Source organism: Neofelis nebulosa, chromosome 12 (genome assembly GCF_028018385.1).
Source record: "Neofelis nebulosa isolate mNeoNeb1 chromosome 12, mNeoNeb1.pri, whole genome shotgun sequence".
In the NCBI taxonomy this organism is placed as follows: domain Eukaryota; kingdom Metazoa; phylum Chordata; class Mammalia; order Carnivora; family Felidae; genus Neofelis; species Neofelis nebulosa.
The window spans coordinates 86963756-86986304 of record NC_080793.1 but is presented as its reverse complement, the minus strand read 5'-3'; the positions used below and the strand labels follow the sequence as shown (position 1 = coordinate 86986304).

Genomic DNA, 22549 nt, shown 5'->3' with positions numbered 1-22549 from the left:
TATAGACTTAGTGAGGGAATATATATAAAGCTCTTGGGACATTGCCATGGCAATGACCTAAACTGAGCTACCCTTACCTTAAAAGGATTCCATGAGTTGAAAACTCTGCAAACCAACTATCAACCTAAGTCCCCCAGTGCAATCTATGCAATATGGCCCCAGAACGTAACTGACTTTTAACTCTTCTCCCGTCCCACAGGGTAACTGTTTGGCTGTCGACAGCCCCAACCGAGCCTCTGACTCATTGGTATCAGGTGCGGTGCCTTCTCCACACTCCCCTCTTTGCCAAAGAAGGAGAGACCCTCTCAGGGAAAGTGCTGTTTGTAGCCAACAGACGGTAAGCTGGGAAGTAGACTACTGACTACTGGGCACGGGGGTGCGAGAGGTGGGAGTGTTTTCAGCACCTCGAAATGGGCAGCAGGCTTTACAAAAGCCCAGCTCACTCTGCTACCAAGACAGCAAACGTCTTCCTTGCGATGAGGGCCACAGGGATGGGGAGCTTGGGGTGACTCAAGGGCAGCGGGGGTTCTCCACCTGACCACGGAGGTGGTCGGAGTGCTTGCCAAACGCTTGAATTATCAAGTGCTTGAAATCCCACATCAGCTCCTGACCTTCCTTGCATCCAGCCACACGCCCTCAAATTTAGTACAATACCATCGATTTGTTCCCCAGGGGACAGGCACAGCAGGGCGATGTGTGGTGTGGGCACAGCAGGACTGGCTGTGTCCCTCTGGTAATGGATTTCATGAGGCCTCTCCTCTGCAGCGATGACTTTGATTTATCTCATTTTTAAGATGCTCTATTTTCTTTCACCGTGTTGGAGTTTCTCCAGAGTGAATCAGGGGAAAAAGGAATAGCGGAGCAGTTCAAGGACTCTCAGGATATTAAGGGCACCCAGAGATCATCTCACTCAACTTCCTTCTCTCCCTACCTCCCACCTCTTCTCGGACCTGCACTTGAACACTCCTGTGATGGAGAGCTCATCCCCTTACAAATCAACCCTTCCATTTTTTTTTAATGTTTATTTATTTTTGAGAGAGAGACAGAGCATGAGCAGAGGAGGGGCAGAGAGAGAGGGAGACACAGAATCCCAAGCAGGCTCTAGACTCCAAGCTGTCAGCACAGAGCCCCGTGTGAGGCTCGAACTCATGAACCGTGAGATCATGACCTGAGCCGAAGTTGGACACTTAACCAACTGAGCCGCCAGGTGCCCCAACCCTTCCATTTTCAAAGTCTATATTTCTTTCATTACAAAAACCTAACACGCTCACATATAAATTCAAAACTACAAAAGTGTCTGGAGTCCACACTCGCTGCCACCCCTCACCCACTCCCCAGATGGGACCCCTTGGTCCATATGCTTCCAGGTGATTTTTCTGTGCATGTACTAATAACATCATTGTGGGGTTTTTATTGTTGTTTTACAAGAAGATTCAACTAGCCGTCTCCAACTTAAGTTTTCACTTAGCATTAAGTCCTGAATCTGTGCACATAGATCTGCTTTTTTATTTTAATCGATGCATAATAGTGGAGGGCAAAGGTGTATTGCATGTCTTTTTAAAAATCACTGACAGAGGGGCACCTCCATGGCTCAGTTGGGTAAGCATCTGACTCTTGGTTTCAGCTCAGGTCATGATCTCATCGTTCGTGGGTTTGAGCCCCTCACTGGGCTCTGTGCTGACAGCACGGAGCCTGCTTCGGATTCTTTCCCTCTTTCTTTCTCTCCTCCTCCCCTGCTCGCTCATGCTCCCTCTTTCTCAAAATAAATAAATAAACTTAAAAAAAACATTTTTTTAAAAAACTGCTGATGGGTTGATGCTTGGGTTGCTTCCCACGTTTCCCCCTTTTTTTGGCCACTGTGAAAAACTCTGCCCTAAATGCCCTTGAACATAAAGCTTGCACAGGGACAAGAATATTTCTACATGAGATCCCTAGAAATGGAGATGTTAGATCAAAGGGTATGTACCTGTGACACTCTGATAAATACTACCTTTTGTGTATTTTATGTATTTGTACCTTTATGTGCAACCTCAATGGTTGCACCAATGTCCACTCACGGTGATGGACGGCCATGGACGGCCAGGCTCATTTCTGCACTTCTTTTCCCTACACTGCCTGTGATTGGTCTCTGTGGCTTTTGCCAGTAGTGATGTGTGTGCACATGTGAGGGAAGGGAGAGAGAGAACGTTAAGCAGGCTTCTCACCCAGCCCAGAGCCTGATGCAGGGCTTGACCACACACGCAGGTCTGGGATCGTGACTTGAGCCGAAGTCAAGAGTCAGACGCTCAACTACCCAGGTGCCCCTACAAATACAATTTTTATTTTATTTTATTTTATTTTATTTTATTTTATTTTATTTTATTTTATTTTATTTTAATGTTTTTTATTTTTGAGAGAGACAGAGACAGAATGTGAGTGGGTTAGGGGCAGAGAGAGGTAGACACAGAATCCGAAGCAGGCTCCAGGCTCCGAGCTGTCAGCGCAGAGCCCGACACGGGGCCTGAACTCAAGAGGTGCAAGATCATGACCTGAGCCGAAGCCGGTCGCTCGACTGACTGAGCCACCCAGGCACCCCTCCAAATATAATTTTTAAAAGTTGCATCTGGTTGTTTTGGTTTATATTTTTTTAATTACTAATAGGGGTAAATAACTTTTCATATGGTCTTTGGTTATTGATGTCTTGTACTACAGATATCTCTGATCATTAAAAAATTATTCTTGCTGTTGATCCTACAAGTACTTCCTAGTAAGTCTACTCATTGACCTTACTTCCGCTTCTGAGTCTGTTCCAGGCTCCAAATGGCAGTTGTTGAAATATTTGGAGAGCTCTACCAAAATCCTGCCAGTCTTCCTGGCTGGCTATAGGCTAACATCCTGTAAGAGTGATTTTTAAATTGTTGGAGGTTCTAAGCCCGCCCCTCTGGAGAGTTGGTGGGACTTTTCTGGAAAGTAATTTACAAGAAGGGAGTTCCTGTGGCGGGAGAGACATGACCATCTTCAGGCAGTCTGTTTTCCTCGACTCCCATTCTCTCTCCTCCTGTGCCACTGCAGAGTCATCCTGCTTCCTGCCAACATGGCTCCTCTTCTGCTTGTTTCCATGGTTCTACCATACTGCAGTTCTAGGCACGTCTTGCCTGCCCCAGTGCCTGCACAAGACGTTACACATGAGGAATAAAGCTTTTGCATTTCGGAAAATGCTCCTCATCCTCAGCTTGGGTGTTTTGGGGAGCGCTCTCTGAGACGCGCCCCCCTCTGGGCTCTCTTGCTTCTCTTGGCACTTCTGTGCTTTTTCCCATGTGCCTTACAGCCAATGCCAAGTGCTTCTGTAGCCCTTATACATGAGTTAGAGACTGCAGATTCTATCTTTCTCCCAGTTTTACAGAAAATGAGGTCCCTGGTCTGCAGTGTCTTTCTCTTCTGCTTGTTTAGGGGATGGTTTCCAGGAGGCAAAGTTGGGAAATGCTGATTTATTCCGCGTTCATCCTGGAAGTCACCACTTTCTTCCTCAATCCTCATAAACCATCTATTTAATGACCAGTTCTAAAGAAAAAAATTACTAAGGAGCAGTAGCCAACATCAGCTTGGAGTTGGGACTTGCCTTTTCTTCTTAACATTCTTTTGCTTTCAGATATTTATATTTGAAGGTATCTTAGGGTATCATTAGGTGGGTGGATTTAAATCATCTTATTTTCCTATTACTTTTTTCTTTCTTTTAAACAAAACCTTTTTTTTTAATGTTTATTTATTTTTGAGGAAAGAGACAGAGCAGAAGCAGGGGAGGGGCAGAGAGAGGGAGAGACACAGAATCTGAAGCAGGCTTCAGGCTCTGAGCTGTCAGCACAGAGCCCGATGCGGGGTTTGAACTCATGAACCATGAGATCATGACCTGAGCTGAAGTTGGACACTCAACTGACTGAGCCACCCAGGCGTCCCTCCATTATTTTTTTCTAACATATCTTGGGTTTCATCCTTCTCAGTCATATTTTTTGACCCTCCTCCCCTTTATTCCCCCGATGGGTAAGAAAGAAGCAAACCATTTACCTCATATACCTGTGTCATGACTCGCGGGTTCCTCCAGCCTTCCATACCTTTCTTAAAGCACCAATGTTGTATCACTGTTATTTGCCTATATGTGAACTTCCCAAAAAGAAGGCCCGAGTCTCATTCTATGGTGTATCCCTCCTGACTTAATTCATTTCAGAGATTTGGCAGTGATGTGGAAGGACCACCTGAATGAAGAAGTCATGTCAGGATCCTCCTTTTAGTAAGAATTTAGTCTGGCTCAGTTGAAGGAAGACGCTAAGAGATTATGGACACATGATACTTAGCAGCAGGAAGAAAGGGAGGAAGGCGGAAGGAAGATTTTTTTTTTAATATATTAAAAAAGATTTTTTTTAATGTGTATTCATTTCCTGAGAGAGACAGAGCACAAGCTGGGGATGGGCAGAGAGAGAGGGAGACACAGAATACAAAGCAGTTTCCAGGCTCGGAGTTGTCAGCACGGAGCCCGACGTAGGGCTTGAATTCACGAACTGCAAGATCGTGACCTGAGTTGAAGTCGGAGGCTTAACTGACTGAGCCACCCAGGTGCCCCTTTAATATTTTTTAAACGTGATTTTTTAAAGTTTATTTATTATGAGAGAGAAAGCATTAGTGGGAGTGGAACAGAGAGAGAGGAGGGAGAGAGAATCCCAAGCAGTCTTCACATCATCAGTGCCAAGCGTGATGCAGGGCTTGAACCCACAAACTCTGAGGTCATGACCTGAGACATGACCAGGCTTTGGCAAATGTTAAAGGAGAGAACATAGTATAGTCATCAGCACACAGTAGGTCCACAGAAAATCTTAGTTCCGTTTTTTTCCCGCCTTCTTCTCTTCCTTACTCTCATTTTTGCTTTAAAATTATTACTTTCTTTGGCATTTTCTCCAAACTCAGCACTTCCTTAATGTCAGTGCTTTGATGTTCTTTTCAGTCAGGTGCTGCTGGTTTGTCCTGCCTTTGGATAGGATCTCCCCCTTCCTTATTGTCAAATATTCTTTTAAACTCTGGCCTCCCGGGAGAACTGCCCCACCCCACCGCCCCCGGGGTAAGCCACACTGGCGTGACAATGGCTGCCCTTTTCTTCCCAGCCAGGACCCCTTGGGATCGTATTGTTAGCGTTTTATTTTCCACAGACTTCCATCATTCTTCGGCTGTCATTCATATTATTGCTGTGGACAATAAAACAGAACTTATGTTTTTTATGAACTTTATGAAATGTATACCCCTCAAGTGCACAGAAGCTGGTGTCCATGAAGTTTTCTGATCGTGTGCACCTCGGAGTAAAGACATTTTGTATATGCGTCCCCCGATTATAGACTAGCATTTATCTTATAATTCTGTGAATGTACTACAGTAATAATAGAAAGTATAAAATGGAGTGCTCGATATAGAGATATATATACTATATACTATTTATATACTATTTATATATATGCACACACATGCATAGACATGTCTCTGTGTATATACACACATAGAAACTTACATGGTGTGTACGTCATAGGACACAAAATTAGAAATAAAAAGAATGAATGGAAAAAAACAAATATACGTAGGCTGACTTGGGGTCTAGCTCAGCCACTTACCCTGGGCCAAGATTTTTTGGAATATACTTTAAAATTTGGGGATCCCTATGAAGGTCTGCAGTACTCAGGTCTGCCAGGGAATTTGGTTTTCAGAGCGTTCCATGAGCTTTGTGTTATGAAACTAGAAGGAATGCTGACCAAAGGGTTAAAGGTTTGGCAGCTCCAAGTGGCGCTCCCAAAGGTCATCTCTAAACTGCTCTGTTTTGCGCTCAACTTTCCTCAGACTGAATATCTACGGGTCTGGACAGCTGCATCGGCAGGAGCTCTGGGGCGAAACTCTTGTCTCTCGGGAACAGTGAGGCATTAGCATGTGCGGGCTCAGCTTTAAGGGATGTTTCTTTGTCCTTTGTTACTCAGATTCTTCTGGCTCTGACCAATGTCTCCACCGCCCAGTTGGTATTTACTCAGTGATGTTGTATCACATTGTCTGCGGTGTAATCAGATTCTCACTGAACCGTCCTGCCTTAGCAAAACCCGAGAAAGTAGGTGAGCATAATAGAGAATGAATCCAGCACTTTCCTAGTGACTTCACTAGTGTTCAGTATGTGTTAGGTGAACACGTGTATTCGTTTCCCAGGGCTGAAAATTTTAAAAATCGGGGCACCTGGGTGGCTCAGTCAGTTGAGCATCAGACTCTCAATTTCAGGTCAGGTCACGATCTCGCAATCATGATATCGAGCCCCACAGTGGACTCTGCACTGGTCATGGAGCCTGCTTAAGAGTCTCTCTTTCCCTCTTCCTCTGCCCTTTTCTCTCTATCAAAAAAGAAAGAATTAAAAATCAGAGCTAAGTATTTTCTTCCACACCCCCCCCCCCCGTGTATCCCCTTGGGGCACACTCAAACCCCTCTGAAGAACGCTGGTCCAGGGTCCATTCTACTGAGGTTCTTATTCCTTCCTTCGCCTATCGGTAAACCCTCAGTGACTTGAGTCATTTTTTTTCTTTTTTTTACTTTTTTTTTTTAATTTAAACTTTAGTTAACATACAGTGCAATATTGGTTTCCGGAGTAGAATTTGGTGATTCATCACTTACATACAACACGCAGTGCTCATCACAAGTACCTTCCCTAATGCCTGTCACCCATCTAGCCCAGCCCCCCCCCACCTCCCTCCATCAACCCTCAGTTTGTTCTCTATTGTTAAGTCTCTTACGCTTCTAATATCTGTTATTCCAAAAGGAATGTTGGTATGAGAAACAATGATATTTTTTATGTTTTTTGGGGTTTTTTTTAATTTGTTTATTTAGTGTTATTTTTAAATATAATTTATTGTCAAAGTGGCTACCACACAGTGTGTAAAGTGTGCTCTTGGTTTTTGGGGTAGATGGTTTTGCACTCAATTCTTGAGCTAAAGGATGTCCCCTCTTAGGTCATTTGTTCCATCTCTGTAGATTTAAAAAATTTTTTTTAATGTTTATTCATTTTTTGAGAGAGAGAAGGAGACAGAGTGCCAGCAGGGGAGGGGTAGAGAGAGAGGAAGACACAGCATCCGAAGCAGGTGCCAGGCTCTGAGCCATCAGCGCAGAGCCCAGTGTGGGGCTCAAACCCATGAACTGTGAGATCATGACCTGAGCGGAGATCAAGAGACAGACATTTGACCCACTGAGCCACCCAAGCGCCTTCCTATGTAGCATTCTGGAAAGAGCCTTGCTGAACAACACCCTAGAGCAGGAACTTCCTGTCTGTTCTTCCAGACCCCACCTGGAACCTTTCAGTTCTCTGTTGTGTCATATGCGCATCCATGGACACACACATTTGCTCAGACCTCGGGGTACTCTGTTTCTGCATTAAGTCTTACGTTCGTTGCTTTAAATATTGTTAAGAAGGCGTCTCTCATTTGGGAAAATAAGTAAGTGTGTCCCTCCCTGATTTCTCAGCCTTTTTATGATTCCAGCAAGGGCCGCCCTTATTCCTAAGGAGCTCACTGTCTCAGTATCTCGCTTTCCTTGTGTCTCCCTTCAAGTATCACAAACGCAGTGAACTCCTCCTCGATGCATCATGAAGGGAACATCTTATAACGAAATAATTCGGAGTCAGTTATATGAGTTGAAATACAATCAAAAGACATTGATTTTTTGTTTTTTAATCTATGCCCATCTTTCCCTCTTACTTTGGCCCCGAAAAAAATCTGGAACTTGAGGTACAGGCTTCACAGGATGTGACATTATACGTCAGCCTGCCCAGGCCACTATTGGTGACAACAGGGTGAGAGGCATTTGTAACACTCAGCAATTTCTGGAATTTGACACAGAAGCCAGACCATCAAGGAAATTCCAGTTAAAGTAATCAATGATATGTTAACCCCAGACATTTAAAATATTAAGGATTGAAAGATATGTAATGAAATTGGAACTTTTATACTTTGTAGGTGAGGAGGTAGTTTAGTCCACTTTCTGGAAGATGTTTTAGCAATAGGTGCTGGGAACCTTAAATATTTATGTGCTTTAGCCTGACGAGTCTAACACTGAGAATTATTCCAGGCAAATAATCGCCAGTAGGACATAAAGATATACTACAAGAATGTCCTCTGCCACGGAATATCTGTCGTCAAATTAGGCTTTTGTTACTAAAAGCAATAATATGTTATAACATGTTTGTAATACGTTATAAAAATGTAAATATTTGATCATGGGGCATCATTAATTATCCTGTGTAATGCCCGTTAGTGCCACTGAAAAATATGTTGTCAAGAATTATAGGATAAATGCTTGTTTATGTTAAATCAAATTAGGAGATATGAAGGAATATTTAAGATCATTGTATTAAAAATTCACATTTATGAAAACCATAGAAGGAAAAATACACAGGAAAATACTCTATAGTGTTAGCTGGAAGATTCTTTGTCTAGTGACATTATGAATTCTTTTATTTAATTTCTCTTTTTCCTTATTTTTCAGTTATTCTACAGTGAATAGGTAGCACTTTATAATCCAAAGAAATAATGTGTTGTTGAATACATATGACTAATGAAAATCCCACAAACATAGGTCCTTCAGATTAGTCATCAAAGATATGTCATATGACTTGTTCTTATCAGCCAATTCCCACTGGAATTATATGAGCCTTCATCTGGGGCCTCTGAAAATCAGTCACATTTATTGACTGTTTTATGTCAATTTAAGACTTTAACGTATCCAGTCTTTGCACGATTAAGATTATTTTGGTTACTTCGGTGGGTGACCCATAAAGTGCCTCTATTAATTAAAGCCATTTCTGTCCTTGGCTGTTGATCAAACCAGAAATACCATTAACTTTGTAATTTTTAGCTCAAGAGATTACAACTGCCAAACTCTTCTAACAAATAAACAAGGCCTTCTGTTGCCTCTGCTAATGTTGGTAGCATCCCCATAAACACACACGACCGTAGACGAGATGCCAACCCCACACTCTTAAAACCCTCGTGAAGTAAGTAGGTATGTGTACAAGGTGCCTTCAGTGTGTGTGAAGAGGTGACCGGCCTCGTAAAATGATGGAGTTGTTTTGTTTTTTTGTTTTGTTTTCTGCCATACAGACAGAGCTATGACATTCATATCGTGGCGCTGGTAAACCAGACAGGCTTCAGATCTGGGAACATCCTCGATCTAAAGAATCCTTTCTTTAGGTAAGAAATGCTCTCAGCCATGTCCCAGCCATGTGTATAAAATCTCAGTGGACCATATGACCGGGTAAAGAGGTTCAGAATAATTCCACCTTTCCTAAGAGGAGAAGAGGCATCTACCCTTCCTCCTTAAGGAGACTTAGATCCTATGATGGAGTTGAGTGTTCTAGTTCCATTAAATGGAATTCAATATGTAACAACCTGATCTTGAAACCACAAAGAGTCCTACAAAGTGAATTCTCGTTCCAGCTGAGCTATAATGAGCTGCGTGACCTTGGGCAAAGTCACTTCCTTCTGGTATTTGGTTTTCTCATCTGCACGATGTGGAGTTTAAATATGGGCTCCTCTGACCTTCATTCACTAACAGATGGTTTTGTGCCGCATTTATTCCACTACACCTGAAACATGAAGTCCATTTAAAGTAAGTTTGTGAGATATTTTTGAGATCACGTAAGTCAGGACAAACCCCTCTTTAGAAGCCATGCAGGTTTTGTCTGATGTAAAAACTTGCCACAGTGAGAGGGATATGACGGATGTTTCTGGAAGAACCCCTCGTCTCTTACACCTCATCCATATGAGCCCGTTAAAAATCCACACGTGGGGGGCGCCTGGGTGACTCCGTCGGTGAAGCGTCCGACTTCAGCTCAGGTCATGATCTCATGGTTCGTGAGTTCAAGCCCCACATCGGGCTCTGTGCTGACACTTCAGAGCCTGGAGCCTGCTTCCGATTCGGTGTCTCCCTCTCGCTCTGCCCCTCCCCTGCTCACGCTCTGTCTCTCTCTCACAAAATGAATAAGCATTAAAAAAATTTTTTTTAATCCACACATGAAATCCACCCCAGAATTAAAACCACTGGGCACTGTCACTCTTGACTTCCCTACCAAAAAAACAAAAAAAAAAGACTTTTCCTTCATACTATAAAGTCTCCCAAGGCTTTGTATTCAAAGCATCATGTCTCTGTAGTATTGAAAAGCATAAAGAGAAGAATAAACACGGGAAACCAAACCAAAAGTTCTTCGGCAGAGATGAGAAAATGAAATCGTGACCTTGAAGCACGGGAGGCCAAACATAGGCAAGGCTTCTCTTGTTTATGCTGTGTGTGAGTTGTCACGCATCGTATGAATCTTAAACTGATAGCCATTTAGGGATATGGGTGCCGTCTTTAACTTTGAGGGAAAAGGGGAGTTCTCCCTCCCATCCCTGTACAAAATCCTGTCACTAAAGTCGAGGGCACAGATTGTGGCCTCAGAGCATGCAGACTATTCACTAGCACAATTTGACCTGCCTAGGCCTCAGTCTTCTCCTCTGTGAAATGGGATTAACAACACATGCCTCACTGGGAGATTGCAGGGATGCCCATCACATGTCCAAGCACTAAGCAGTTCCTGTTACTGGTGGTCAGTAATCGCCAGTTTGCTGTCTTTCTCCCTTTTCTTACTGGTCTCTGTGCTCCTCCTCTCTCAGTACGTAAATAGATGATGGTCTTGCACTTCATTCCAAAGAGAATCATTTGGATTTGGGGATAGAAAGTGAATTTTTGTAGAGTTTTAGAAAACCCCCCTTTTGAGTGCAAGAACCATGCGAACCAGTAACTTGAGTCCTGCTTCCACTTTGTCTTAGGACAAGATTCTAAGCAGGACACAGACAGGGCCTGGGCCTTGGCCTTGGCCAGCCCCTGCTTTGCATGAAGACACAAACACAGTGGCCATAAGGTCACAGGGAGGACCGGTCAAGGTTGAGCGACTCGCAAGATGGCCACAGCACTGTCAGAACAGACACACTGTGGGGTGAGGGTGTGGGGGCAGCGGATGCCTTTCCTTTTCCCTTCTCTCAGTACCAAGTCTGACTGATGTATTTAATTAATTAATTAATTAATTAAGCAGATAAGGCTGCTTAAAAATGTGACTCCCCTGGACACTTCACATCTTATTTACACTTCTTCACCAACCTTTTCCTAATGTCTAGCACAATCGTGACGATGGGTGCTAAACGACCGAATCTTTGAAGGGCACTTCGCATCGGGTGCATGAACAGTTAAATGTTCAGCTGTGGTGATACCCTTCTTCAGGTCCCCCACAGTCACAGCACCTGAGAAGCAGCACAGGAGCATGTGCGTGCGTGCGTGTGTGTGTGTGTGTGTGTGTGTGTGTTGGGGAAGTGGCATTACCCAGAGAAATTATTGGTGACTTAGAGGTAATTATTGGTAATTTCTTTATCAAAATGAGTAACTTTCCATTTTTTTATTCTACCCATTTTTAGGGCACGATAGATTTACACACAGGAACAAAAAATTCATTTTTGGGTTTGGGCTGATACCTGGTACCATCTAAAAACATCTAATGGGGCATGCCAAAAACGTCTAAGGATCAACAGGTTAATTACTGAAACCTTGAATAGCCACCATTAAATGTGATGTGCAGGTTTCTGTCTTTCCTTAGGCAGGCTAGGGAGACTTTGATTTTCGCTATTATTTTAAAGTAATTTGAAAATAAAAGAAGGGCTAACAAATGTTGCTAAAAGTGAGCAAAGGGACAGAACTGCTTCATCGGCAAGGGAAAGCTCTCCAGTAACCCGGCAGAGTCTCCAAGGACTGTGAGGCCAGTCCTTCATCACTCGGGTCCCACACAGTCTGTCCCCAGATCTGGCTGGTGGGGCGACCAGGCAGTGTCTGCCTCCAGGAAGCTTGTGTTGTAGTAGGAGGGAGGGCAGGGCCTTAAACAGCTAACTGCATAATTATGTCATCATACTTGCAATGCGTGATGAGTAGGAGGGGTAGAGGGTGCCAAGAGAGCATTGATGGGGAGACCTAGAGCAGAATGAATCCATAAAACCACCACTGGTACCCCTCACCCAGCAATAGCTGGAGAACCCTTTGTACATGGTGGCAAAGTTTATTTATTTTGAGAGAGAGAGAAAGAGAGACAGAGAGAGAGAGAGAGAAAAAACAAGCTGAGGAAGGGCAGAGAGAGGGAGAGACAGAATCCCAAGCAGGTTCCGCCCCATCAGCACAGAGCCCTATGTAAGGCTCGAACTCACACACTGCGAGATCATGACCTGAGCAGAGCCCAGGAATCGGACACTTAACCGACTGTGCCACCCAGGTGCCCCAAACATGCCCACCTCCAAGAAGCCTTCCAAGGCCAAGGCTGGCTTAGATGTCCCTCCCAGAGCGCTCAGCTCTCTGCAGACACCACTTTGGGGGCATGTGTCTCAATTACTGGGTTTTTTGTCCGCAACCCCTCCTACCTTGAGCACAGCATCTTGCCTTCTGCTGTTTGTAACATGGTGTTGACACAGCAGATGCTGGGTGAATGTCTGATGGGTGGGTGGATGAACATGGCCCCATGGAGCTCCTGAATGGCCCCAGAGTTTCTAAGCATGGGGCTCTGGAGCCAAAACCATGTCTTATTTTGTGCTGCCACCATAAGCCAGGGCTCTGTCCCCCTCACAGCCTCTCCCAAACCACGTGGTCCTTCTCTCCTCCTCCCAAACACAGATTCCTTCAGTTTCCCCAACTGCACTATCACTTTCCTTCTTGCTTTTCTCCATTGAATTTATTAAGTAATTATCATGCACCAGGAGATGTTCTCATTGCTAGGGTATAACAGAGAATGATGGGGGTATGAATTCCCTGGTCTCGTGGTTCCTGAAAGTCTCAAGGATTGGTGGGTCTCCTGACAGACATCCAGGAAGTAAACAAGTGAGATAATCTCAAATACCGGTAGTTTTCCCCAAAAAAGATAAATAGAGTAATAGCTACCTGATCTCAAGACTCAGGATAAACCTATGGTAATCCAGGCGGTGTATGCTGAAAAACGACCCATGTAGGTGAATGGAATGAACAGAGGTCAGAAACGGACTTGCACATATACAGCCAATGTGATTTTTGACGTAGTTGCAAAAGCAATTACACAGAGAGGTGATGGTCTTCCAGAAGTGGCACAGGAATGATTGGATATCAATATGCAATAAAATTAGTGGCCTTCAACCCATATCTCACACCGTCTAAAAAAATTACCTCAAAAGAGATCATGGACTGAACCATAAAATCTAAAAAATATGAAACTTGGAGAATAAAACATAGAAGGAAACCTTCATGATCTTGGGTTAGACAGACGTGTCTTACATATGACACAATTCCTAAAAAGGGAAAAATGATAAATTGTCCTTTATCAAAATGAAAAACCTATCTTTGAAAGACGATGAAAAGATGCGTTATAAACTAGGTGAAAATATTTGGAAATCACTTATCTGGGGGAAAAAATCATATGCCGAATATAAAAAGAATGTATGCTAAATACTCTCAAAAAAGCCTAGTAATGGGAAAACATTTTTGGTAAGGGCCAAAGATGTGCGTGGACCCTCCATCAAAAAAAAGATATAATCGCCAAGAAGCACATGAGAAGATGTTCAGCATCATTAGTCAACAGAGAACTGACAACCAGAACCATCGTGGCAGTTCCATTAGATACATACACCTATTCGAATGGCTAAAATAAAAATTCTGACAATACCAAATCCTGGTGAAGATCTGGACTGAGAATTCTCCCTCATGGTTGGTAGGAATACAAAATGGTACAGACAATTTAGAGAATAGTTTGACACTTCCTTAGATGGTTAAAAAAAATCCGCTTACCACATGACCCAGCCATCTCACTGCAAGGTATTTATACGAGAGAGATAAAAACTCTATCTGAATGTTTATGGCAATTTTATTTGTAATCACCAAAACTGGAAACGAGAATGCCTTGCAAGTGGAGAATGAATAAACTATGATCCGTGATTTTCAGTAAGGACAAGGAAAGACCTCCTGATACGTACAATAAGACAGATGAGTCTCAAATAAATTGAGCTACAGAAAGTGAAAGCAATCAGACTGCGAAGGCTACATAATATATGATTCCATTTCTATGACATTCTGGAAAAAGCAACACTCCAGATACAGAGAACAGCTCTGAGCTGGCCTTGGGGAAGGTTTGGCTATAAAGAGATATGGCAATACTTGGGGGCGATGGGACTTTCTAGATCTCGATTATAGCACTGGTAGTACATGTATGTATGCGTTTGTCAAAGTTTGCAGAACTACAGTAAAAGGGGTGAATTTTACTGTATGTAAATTTTTTCTCAATTACATGAAAACTTACAAAAAAAAACAAAAACAAAAACAACCCACCAACATTACATAAAGGGATAGCAGAAAACAAATAGAACATTCTGGTAGACAGTGGCAAGGCCAAGGACGGGAGATGGGTGGTGTTTACACTGAGTAGTCTGGGAGGCCTCTTGGAAGAGGTGGTGACGAGTGGTGACTTAAGGTCAGGAAGGGAGTGGCGTGGACAGGTGTGCGAACTGAGCCACCATCGACAAGAGCCCAGGAAAGGGCAAAGGCCTGTGGCGAAACAAGCCTGTTGAAACAGCAAGAAGAGAGAGAAATAAGTCGGTGCTTAGCCTTTGCTGTCAACCTATAAAAAAAGAAAAAGTTCTTCCAGTGAACAAAAATCTGGATCATCATCTCAGATCTGAATTTAGGCTATGCATAATCAAACTTACTAAATATAGTGGGTAAATATAGATCTAAGGCTGCCCATAATAAAAACTCCAGGAAGGGCATGGGAGTGGAAAGGAGGAGGGGCGAGGGACCAGGAGGGAGGGAGGGGACAGGAACACAAAACTAGCTTTCCTGTGCCTTTGGATGGAGGTGGGACTGACTTACTCTGTATCATAGAAATCACCTTCTCTGTTTTAGGTTTGCTTAGAAGATAGTCCCAAGCCAGTCACTAAGTCAAATGAAGGCCTGAGAAGCCCCTCGCCATCCAGGTTCAGATTTCACGTTCCAAACTTGCACTCTGCATTTTACAAGGATGATTAGGTTTATTTAAATTCTTTTTTTTTTTTTTTTGCTTTTTGCCCCCTAACTCTAAAATGTGCCTCCTAGTTTTATTGACAAGTCTGTTTCTTGGTGCTTCTTAGACTGGCTCTTTACAGCTTTCTGCATGTGAGCTGAACAAATATTTTTTTTGTTTTCAATGTGTGATTTCTCTGTATCATTATCTCAGTAAAGCCAACAGCATTGCTTTCGTTTTTGACGTATTTAAAAATGGGAATTTAACAAACCCCTACCTCATGTTTATATGAATGCGTATGTATGACATAACCTAAGAGCATGTGAGGAGTGATCTTCGATTGACCATTTTAAGCTGTTCTTGCCAATATTTTCAGTACATCAGCAGCTCATCTCCAGCTCAGCCACGCGTGAAAGAATTTCTGCCTTATTCATGTAGTGGAATAATACGATGTCAGGAATGCGCTTCATCGGCAATATCTGATGACTCTGTGTGCAGTTAAGAAAATAAAGATGGAATCTTTGTCAGCTCTCTTAGGTTTGCAATAAAAACGTACAGTGCGAGATACCATGGAGGCCTCTCCTTTACTTGAAGACTTTGTTATATGTCACGTGTCAAATGGTGATAAAAAGATGATCTTTGCGAAGAGCAGGTTCTCCCCTGACCCCGACAGCTCTTATAAAAATGGATGTCACGTCAGCACACGAGCTAATGGAGCCCCCAGCAGCCCACTCACTGTGGGGGGGGCAGGGAGCTGGAATGAACTGGAAGTACCCGTATCCTCCCCAGCCAGCCAGTCACCCACGGCTGTGAGCCTTCCACCCGGCCGCTTTGGCTCCTTCTGGCCGCTCTGTTTCTAACAGTCTTGCCCTTCTATCCAGCCCAACAGTCTTCCTCACATCACTGTGGGGCTCCCTTCCACTGCCCCTTCCCCAGCATGTGTCACTGCCCACCTTCCACGCTCACAAAAAGGATGCTTTCCCACCCCAACACCTCTCCTGTCTCTCCCTTGGTCTAACCCTTTCTTGCAGCTCTGTGTGACCCTGGACCCTAAACACACACACACACACACACACACACACACACACACACACACACCTTTCTCTTCTATTAACCAACTTCTTTGTGGGTTGGAGTGAGTCTGATTCACTTTTTAATTTCCTGTGATGCCTAAGGGCACACCCATGCATCAAAGGTGCTCGATACATGTACATTGATTAGGTACATAAATTTATCCTGAAGTTGAGAGTCATTGTAATTGTGGAGTCAGGCCCGACGACCTTGTAATTGCCTTTCAAGCAGAATAGGCAGAAACCGGTAAACCCTCCATCACAGAAAGCACTAAATTGCTGGTGCCACCTGTCCCACCCACACCCAGGGCAGGCATCCCTGATTGACCCCAGCACTCTTCCCCGCCCAACCAGACAGGCCCTCACAGTCCTTCTCAGCCCACACTCTAGGAAGATATTATCAGTCTCTGCAAGAGGGCACAAGAGCTAAAAACCATGACTTTTAAGGATGCAGAAAAATGGATAGTATTTCCCAATCTTTCAATGATCCCAAAGATAGGTAGTCTGTATGAATTTGTAATTTTGCTGAAGCACAAATTTGATACACAAAATATATACAGTATGCAGTATATATATAACTGTGGGTGTGGGCGAGTGCCTTTAGTCATTTAGAGAATGCATCTCTCTATAATCAATAACTCTCCTGATGTATTCCTTAAATTTTTTTTTCATCCTTGGGGTGCCTGGGTCCGTTAAGCTTCGAACTTCAGGTCACGATCTCATGGTTCGCGAGTTCAAGCCTGGCATCAGGCTCTGTACTGATGGCTCAGAGCCTGGAGCTTGCTTCAGATTCCGTGTCTCCCTCTCTCTCTACCACCCCTCCCCCACTCATGCTCACTCACTCTCTCAAAAATACACATTAAAATTTTTTTTAAAACATTAGAAATTTTGTTCATTCTTTTTACCTTGTATCCGGAAATGTAAATAAGTTCTTAGTTTTGCTTTTTAAAAAATGATGTAATGTAGGGTAGAGTTTATTTTAGTGGGAAAATTTAGTAACTTTACTACTTATTCCTGTCCTCCGATCTATAGGGTTATTAAGATTCAAAGGAGATTGCTTAAGTGTCAATGTATTGTGTCTTGTGGGGAAATCACATTGCCATAGTGTCTGCAGCTTTGAAAGTGATCTCAAAGTGTGTCCGCTGTGAATATCAAGAGTAGATTGTGGATCTGGGGAAATCTTGGAAATCTCAGTCTTTCCTGACGCCATCCCATCATAATTAAGATAAGGCCAGAACCACATTGTTGGCAGGAACTGGTGTCAGGAGCTGCTCTGAGATAGCCCACAGCCAGCACACCTGTGGGACTTGGAAGTCACACTACTTGAGGAACTCCAGGACATATACCAGGAAGCCAACTTTGATGCCATTAACACAGCGCTCTGACTGAAAACACCCTGCACAATAAATGTATCATATCTCCTTACAAGAAGTCCAGAGGGAGAGTGGATTCAAGAACCAATGACAGTATCTCAGTGATTTCATCAAAGACTGAGGCTCTTCCTTCTTCCTAGGCCAGCCCCCCTCAAAGGCACAAGGCTGTGAAGCAAGTTACAGGAGTCACGTCCAGACACATGGACATCCAGAGTCACAAAAGAGATGATCGCTTCTGGCATCTCCTCTCAAAATAATGATTATGATAGTTAACACAACACTTAGTATGTAGCAGATACTCTTCTAAGTGCTTTACAGATATTAACTAAATTTTGTCCTTATCACAACCCCATTAAGTGTGTATTATCCTTAACCCCATTTAACAGATGAGGAAATGGCAGTAAATAAGGTGAAGTAACTTTCCTAGTGACGCACAGCTAGTAACTTCAGTCCACTTCAGGGACCGTGCCCTTAACCCCAAAGTTATCTCTACTAAGAAAGCCTTTCCAAAAGCAACCCAGAGCCTTGCTTTCATGCTTGATTGGCCAGAACCGAGTCACATGGCCATCTCTAAACCAATCACCGAAGAGAGTCATGAGATTACTGCAAGGAGAGAGAAGCCAATGAAGCTTTATCACTGAGCTGGAGATAGGCTCATCTTTCCCAAGGGACGGAACCTGAAAAAAAGTAGAATGCTAGTCCCAAAGAGAGGAGATGGACATAAATCAAGGAACTGGCATTTCCTGCTCTCAGGTACTGCCTAAAAACAACCCAGCTTGACTAATTCCATTTCTTCTGCTTTGATAAAGCGAAAAGAGTGGGTTACCGTCGTTACCCACGCGTGTATCTCGACCTCCTCTCTTGCTTGTAAGCACTCTAAAAATAACGCATCTTACAAATCTGCCTATTCCCCACAAGGCCTGGCCATAGGGCCTTGCACATAGAAAGTGTTCAAGAAATGTTTGTTCATTGTAATTGGATTTTCATTCTCAAGTCTACTTAATTGAAGAGGTCAACAGTTGGCCATGCTCAAGGCAGGCAGATAATGCATTTTCACATTGATCTAACAATCAAATGAATTCTGAGAAGCTTCCCTTGCCATGCAAAATAGCATAAAATCACACATTAACATAGGTCAGTGCAAAAGCCCAAATTATTAAATTGTTAGTGTCTTGCACTCAGCACCCTTGGAGGTAACATTAATGTCACACTTTTATTATGACTTGACATTTCCACTATATTTCAAGGAACACATCAGAGAATCGTAAGAGAGCAGGCTACATAATTTGCACAGCCCTATGCAAACAGAAGATGCAGACACCGGTCTGGGTAGATAAGTTAATCTCCCATTTCGTGGGCCTCTTGCTCTGACCTTCAGTCGATAGGTGACCCCCAAGAGATTGTAACTTCCCAGGATTGGGAGTGGGTGAGAAGGTCACATGGAGTTGCCCACTGAACTTACTGTGATCAAATCAGCCCACAGCAGAGACTAGCATTGCCTTGCCCTACCCCAAGAAGCAGCAGGATGTGTGCCTGACTTTGACCCTACCTGTACCTGGGCAGAGCAGAATGTAGCAGAACTTGGGCCACCCCCACCTGGTTGCTGCAGTAATCAGGGGCAGGAACAGAGACATGGGAGGCCAGGCAGAGCCTGAAGTTTGGTGGGTGGATGAGCTCTCATCCCAGAGGGGCAGTAGGGAGATGGGACCACCTGTGAGATAAGGCTTCAAGCCCCGGGTGCAGGCTCCAGGGTTCCAGCATATTTCACTTACAAAACACCAATTCAAAGATAAAAGTATTTGTGGATTTCAAGATGATGACCACAGGGCATTAAACTCCACACCCTTCTGAGCACAGAACCCCATGAGCCTGCATTGATCACACACCCTGGCCACAGAGGTCAGGTGTGGTACCTTGTTTCAATGGAACATCCATGCGTGGAAAAGGTAGACACAATTTTAAGACATGCTATTATACAAAATCTTCTTGAATGGATGAACTTATCTAATGGAATGGGTGAAGAAGTTGGGCAGTGAAGAGGGTACGACATGTCCCTTTCTGTAGCTCCTTTCCTAAATGTATGCCATGGACACTTGGGACTTTATCCTGCAGATAGGCAACAGGGAGCCTGTTTTCCTTTTTTTGATTGGAGGAGTAACATAATCGATGGATCTCTGGTGACTGTGTGGAGTAGGAATTCAGGGAAGAAGAGACACTGGGCATACAAATCAACTAAACTCTAGAAGGACTATTAATGAAAATGACATTATTAGCACAGGAGCTAAAGGTCTGGGCTCTTTAGTTAGAGCTACCTGGGTTTAAATCCTGGTTGTCCTTCCTAGCTAGACGTGGGCCAGTCACACACCTTCTCAGCTTCACTTTCTGTATCTGTTGAAGTAATAGTGGGAGGATTCTTTGTGAGAGTTGAAAGAAATGATTGTATATGAGGGACATGACAGTGCCTGGGTCATTACATGTAGCTCTTAGTATATTATCATAGGAAATGGATTCTTGCTAGTTTCTCGTAGTCTCACATTTATATACTTTCTAAAAGCTCTGTGCTGTCACTTACAAGAAGGAAACGCCCACATGCCTGACCACCGCCATCAGCGAGACTCTCTCCCCTCCGCAACCATTAATTCCTTGGGGCAGAAGGAGTTGCTTTTCCTTCTCCTACTTCGTTATCTTCTGCTCTACCTTTGGGCAGCAGCCTCAAGGTCTAGCTCTCCAATATGGCATAGCATCCTCTCTACAGAAGGAACTCTTGGCAGGGTGTCTCATTTACGAAAGGGATTGAGAAAAACCCACCTTGTGTTAATAGCCTAATTTTAAACACATCATCTCGCTAAAGAAATCACCTCATTCATGTATCCATCCCTCCATTTATTCACCCTCTCTTGCCCCACATCACAAAGGATGATGATTTAAGGAAGAAAAAAGAGTACATTACTTAGATATGTAAGGTATAGTCTCCATTAAAAACATACTCCATCATTGTTATAATAATGTCATCAGTAAAATAATTTATGGACATCCCACTTACCTGTAACTGACCAGGATCCAAGTTATGTGGGGGACACAACAAAAGCACTTACACCTCACAAGCACCAGAGGCTCCTGGCACAGTTTCCCAGGTGTTAAGAAATACCTAGAAATCAGGGTGAAAGAACAGGTTCATGAACACAAAAACTCTAGGGCCATAGTCTCTCAAACATGGAGCCACTGCGAGTTTCAGAATCAGGCACAGTAGGTTTGCTCATGTGTGGATTAAAGTGCCACCTACCACTATTTCCAGTGCTCTGCTTCCAGACATATAAGAGGATCACATTTCCTAGGACCCTTCAAGTTAGGACGGCCTTGTGATTTCCTATGGCTTCTACAATGTGAGCAGAAGTGATGCATGTCACCTCCATGTGGAAGCATTTAAGAGATGGTGTGAGATTCTCCAGGCCTGTTCCTCCTCCTTCCTCAGTAATTGTGGAAGCCACTGCACATAAAGCTGCCTTCAGCCTGAGTCCCTGACTACCTCAGAACTCCCCTGTCAACCTATGTTATACATGTAGTTTGAGCAAAAACAAACCTTTGTTGTCTTAAACCACTGAGCGTTGGGAGCATTTCTTATCACGGTGTTATTTAGCCCATCCAATCCAATACAGCATCATTCCGGGCTCAGAGGATACACAAATAAACAAGATAGGCTAAGTCTCCCTTGCACATGGTGGCAGGAGGGATACGTGTAGCAGACACACAAGTAAAGAAATACGTAGAACATTGCAATATGCAGAGTGCCGTGAAGAATATAATGGCAGGGAAGGGAATGTGGAGGGCCGTGGAGGTTGCTACTTGGGCACCAGTGCTCAGAGGAACCTCACCAAAGTGCTGCGTGCTGAGCTGGGGAAGAGGAAGCCACCTCAAGATTTAGAGGAGCAAATTCAGACATTTCACAGCAATTCGGAAATTCGGAGCCGAGGGGGATAGGACCGAATCTATCCCATCTACTGGCTCACTCTGGTTGCTTTTGATAAGCAGAGTGTATGTAAGAATGGAAACAGGAAAATCCAGATGCAGTAAAACAAATGAGAGAGGGGGTGTTGGGGGAGGTTGACCGTGACCAGGTTCAGGATCTGGTGTGGAGATGGTAGTAATAGAACTTGCTGGTAGACAAGGCGCCCGGGTGGTTCAGTCGGTTAAGGATCTGACTTCAGCTCAGGTCATGATCTCACAGCTCGTGGGTTGGAGCCCCGCATCAGGCTCTGTGCTGATGGCTCAGAACCTGGAGTCTGCTTCGGATTCTGTGTCTCCCTCTCTCTCTGCCCCTCCCCTGCTGTGCTCTGTCTCTGTCTCTCTCAAAAATAAAAATAAAAAAAAAAATTTAGGGGCGCCTGGGTGGCGCAGTCGGTTAAGCGTCCGACTTCAGCCAGGTCACGATCTCGCGGTCCGTGAGTTCGAGCCCCGCGTCAGGCTCTGGGCTGATGGCTCGGAGCCTGGAGCCTGTTTCCAATTCTGTGTCTCCCTCTCTCTCTGCCCCTCCCCCGTTCATGCTCTGTGTCTCTCTGTCCCAAAAATAAAATAAAAAACGTTGAAAAAAAAATTAAAAAAAAAAATTTAAGAACTTGCTGGTAGATTGGCTGTAGTAGGAGAGGAAAAAGAGAATCAAGATCAACTCCTTGGTTTTTGGTCTGAGCCGCTGGTTTCTATTTACGAAGATGGAAAAGGTGGGGAGCAGATCTGGGAGAGAAAATCAAGAGTTCTGTTGTGAGTTTGTGGGGTTGGAGGTGGCCACTTGATGGCGAAGTGGAGTTATCGAGCAGGTGGTTAGATGTGTGCATGTGGACTCGTGAGGAGAGAGTCTGGAGATAGGGGCTGGAGAGTCATGGAGCGTTAGGGGTGGTAATTCAAGCACTGGCTTGGCTGTGGTCCCTTGGAAGGTAGCATGGATAGGAGAAGAGAACCAAGAGCTGGGAACTCTAACATGTAAAACTTAGAAAAGGAAGGGTCATCAGGAGAGACTGAGCAGTTGGCCCAGTGAGGTCAAAGGG

At 44.0% G+C, this 22549-nt stretch overlaps 1 protein-coding gene across 1 annotated transcript in view; it reads left to right on the top strand.

The window, feature by feature from the left end:
* The window catches only part of LOC131490783 (histone-arginine methyltransferase CARM1-like), a 259132-nt gene extending 243495 nt beyond the window's left edge, over positions 1-15637 (top strand). The window contains exons 13-15 of the mRNA XM_058693237.1: positions 200-337; positions 9138-9227; positions 14971-15637. Coding sequence (XP_058549220.1) covers positions 200-337; positions 9138-9227; positions 14971-14980 — 238 coding nt within the window. The 3' untranslated portion in view covers positions 14981-15637. The remainder of the gene's footprint in view (positions 1-199; positions 338-9137; positions 9228-14970) is intronic.
* The last annotated feature ends 6912 nt before the right edge of the window (positions 15638-22549 follow it).